Source organism: Mchenga conophoros, linkage group LG13, assembly GCF_057382185.1.
Source record: "Mchenga conophoros isolate Kocher_MC1m ecotype Shallow Benthic linkage group LG13, M_conophoros_male_GT1.1, whole genome shotgun sequence".
NCBI classification, from domain to species: domain Eukaryota; kingdom Metazoa; phylum Chordata; class Actinopteri; order Cichliformes; family Cichlidae; genus Mchenga; species Mchenga conophoros.
Window position 1 is genome coordinate 32773031 of NC_140538.1, and position 1406 is coordinate 32774436.

At 48.5% G+C, this 1406-nt stretch overlaps 1 protein-coding gene across 1 annotated transcript in view; it reads left to right on the forward strand.

Moving 5' to 3' along the window:
- The first annotated feature begins 413 nt into the window (after positions 1-413).
- The window catches only part of LOC146561741 (nuclear factor 7, ovary-like), a 67335-nt gene continuing 66342 nt past the window's right edge, over positions 414-1406 (forward strand). The window contains exon 1 of the mRNA XM_085296388.1: positions 414-1401. Within this exon, the coding sequence (XP_085152514.1) occupies positions 883-1401 (519 nt within the window). The 5' untranslated portion in view covers positions 414-882. The remainder of the gene's footprint in view (positions 1402-1406) is intronic.

Consider the following 1406-nt stretch of genomic DNA (forward strand, 5'->3'; position numbering starts at 1 on the left):
TACTTCCTGTCTGCTGTTTTCAGCTTCACTCACAGACTCAATGGCTTCCAGATCAGAGGAGGATCTCTGCTGTCCGGTCTGTCAGCAGGTCTTCAGAGATCCTGTTATTCTGTCATGTAGCCACAGCTTCTGTAAAGTCTGTCTGAATAGATGGTGGATAGAGAGACCAACACACGAGTGTCCAGTTTGTAAGAGAAGATCTTCAAAAGAGAATCCACCTTTAAATCTGGCTTTAAGGAACCTGTGTGAGTCGTTCTTACAGGAGAGAGATCAGAGAGCTTCAGAGGACCTCTGCAGTCTGCACTCTGAGAAACTCAAACTCTTCTGTCTGTACCATCAGCAGCCAGTGTGTGTCGTCTGCAGAGACTCAGAAAAAACACACCAACCACAGATGCAGACCCATTGATGAAGCTGCACAACAACACAAGAAGGAACTTCAGGAAACTCTGGAGCCCTTAAAGAAGAAGTTAAAGGTTTGTGAAGAAGTTCAAGTGAAGTTTGATCAAACAGCAGAACACATTAAGGTCCAGGCCCGACACACAGAGAGGCAGATTAAGGAGCAGTTTAAGAAGCTTCACCAGTTTCTAGCAGAGGAAGAGGAGGCCAGGCTGGCTGCACTGAGGGAGGAAGAGGAGCAGAAGAGTGGGATGATGAAGGAGAAGATGGGAGGCTCTGAGCAGAGAGATAGCAGCTCTTTCAGACACAGTCAGAGCCACAGAGGAGGAGCTGAGAGCTGAAGACGTCTCATTCCTGCACAACTACAAGGCTGCAGTGGAAAGAGTCCAGCGCTGCCCCCTGCTGGATGATCCACAGCTGCCCTCAGGAGCTCTGATAGACCAGGCCAAACACCTGGGCAACCTGACCTTCAACATCTGGAACAACATGAAGGACATGGTCTCCTACACTCCTCTCATCCTGGACCCAAACACTGCTCATCCAGAACTCATCCTGTCTGAAGATCTGACCAGTGTGAGAGGAGGAGATGAACAGCAGCTTCCTGATAATCCAGAGCGGTTTGAGTTATACATCTCTGTCCTGGGCTCTGAGGGCTTTAACTCAGGGACTCACAGCTGGGATGTTGAGGTTGGAGACAGTACAGTGTGGGTACTGGGTGTCTTAGCAGAGTCTGTGCAGAGGAAGGGAAGCATATGGTCTGGATTATGGGTAATAGGGTTTGATGAAGGTAAATATTCAGCATGTTCACCACCAGGTCTTCTCACTGCTCTCTCAGTCCAGAAGAAGCTCCAGAGGATCAGAGTGAATCTGGACTGGAACAGAGGAAAGCTGTCGTTCTCTGATCCTGATACTAACACACACATACACACCTTCACACACACTTTCACTCACAGGATGTTTCCATACATTGAAACAGTTGATGAAGTGAAGGTGTTGCCGTTGAAGGTGTC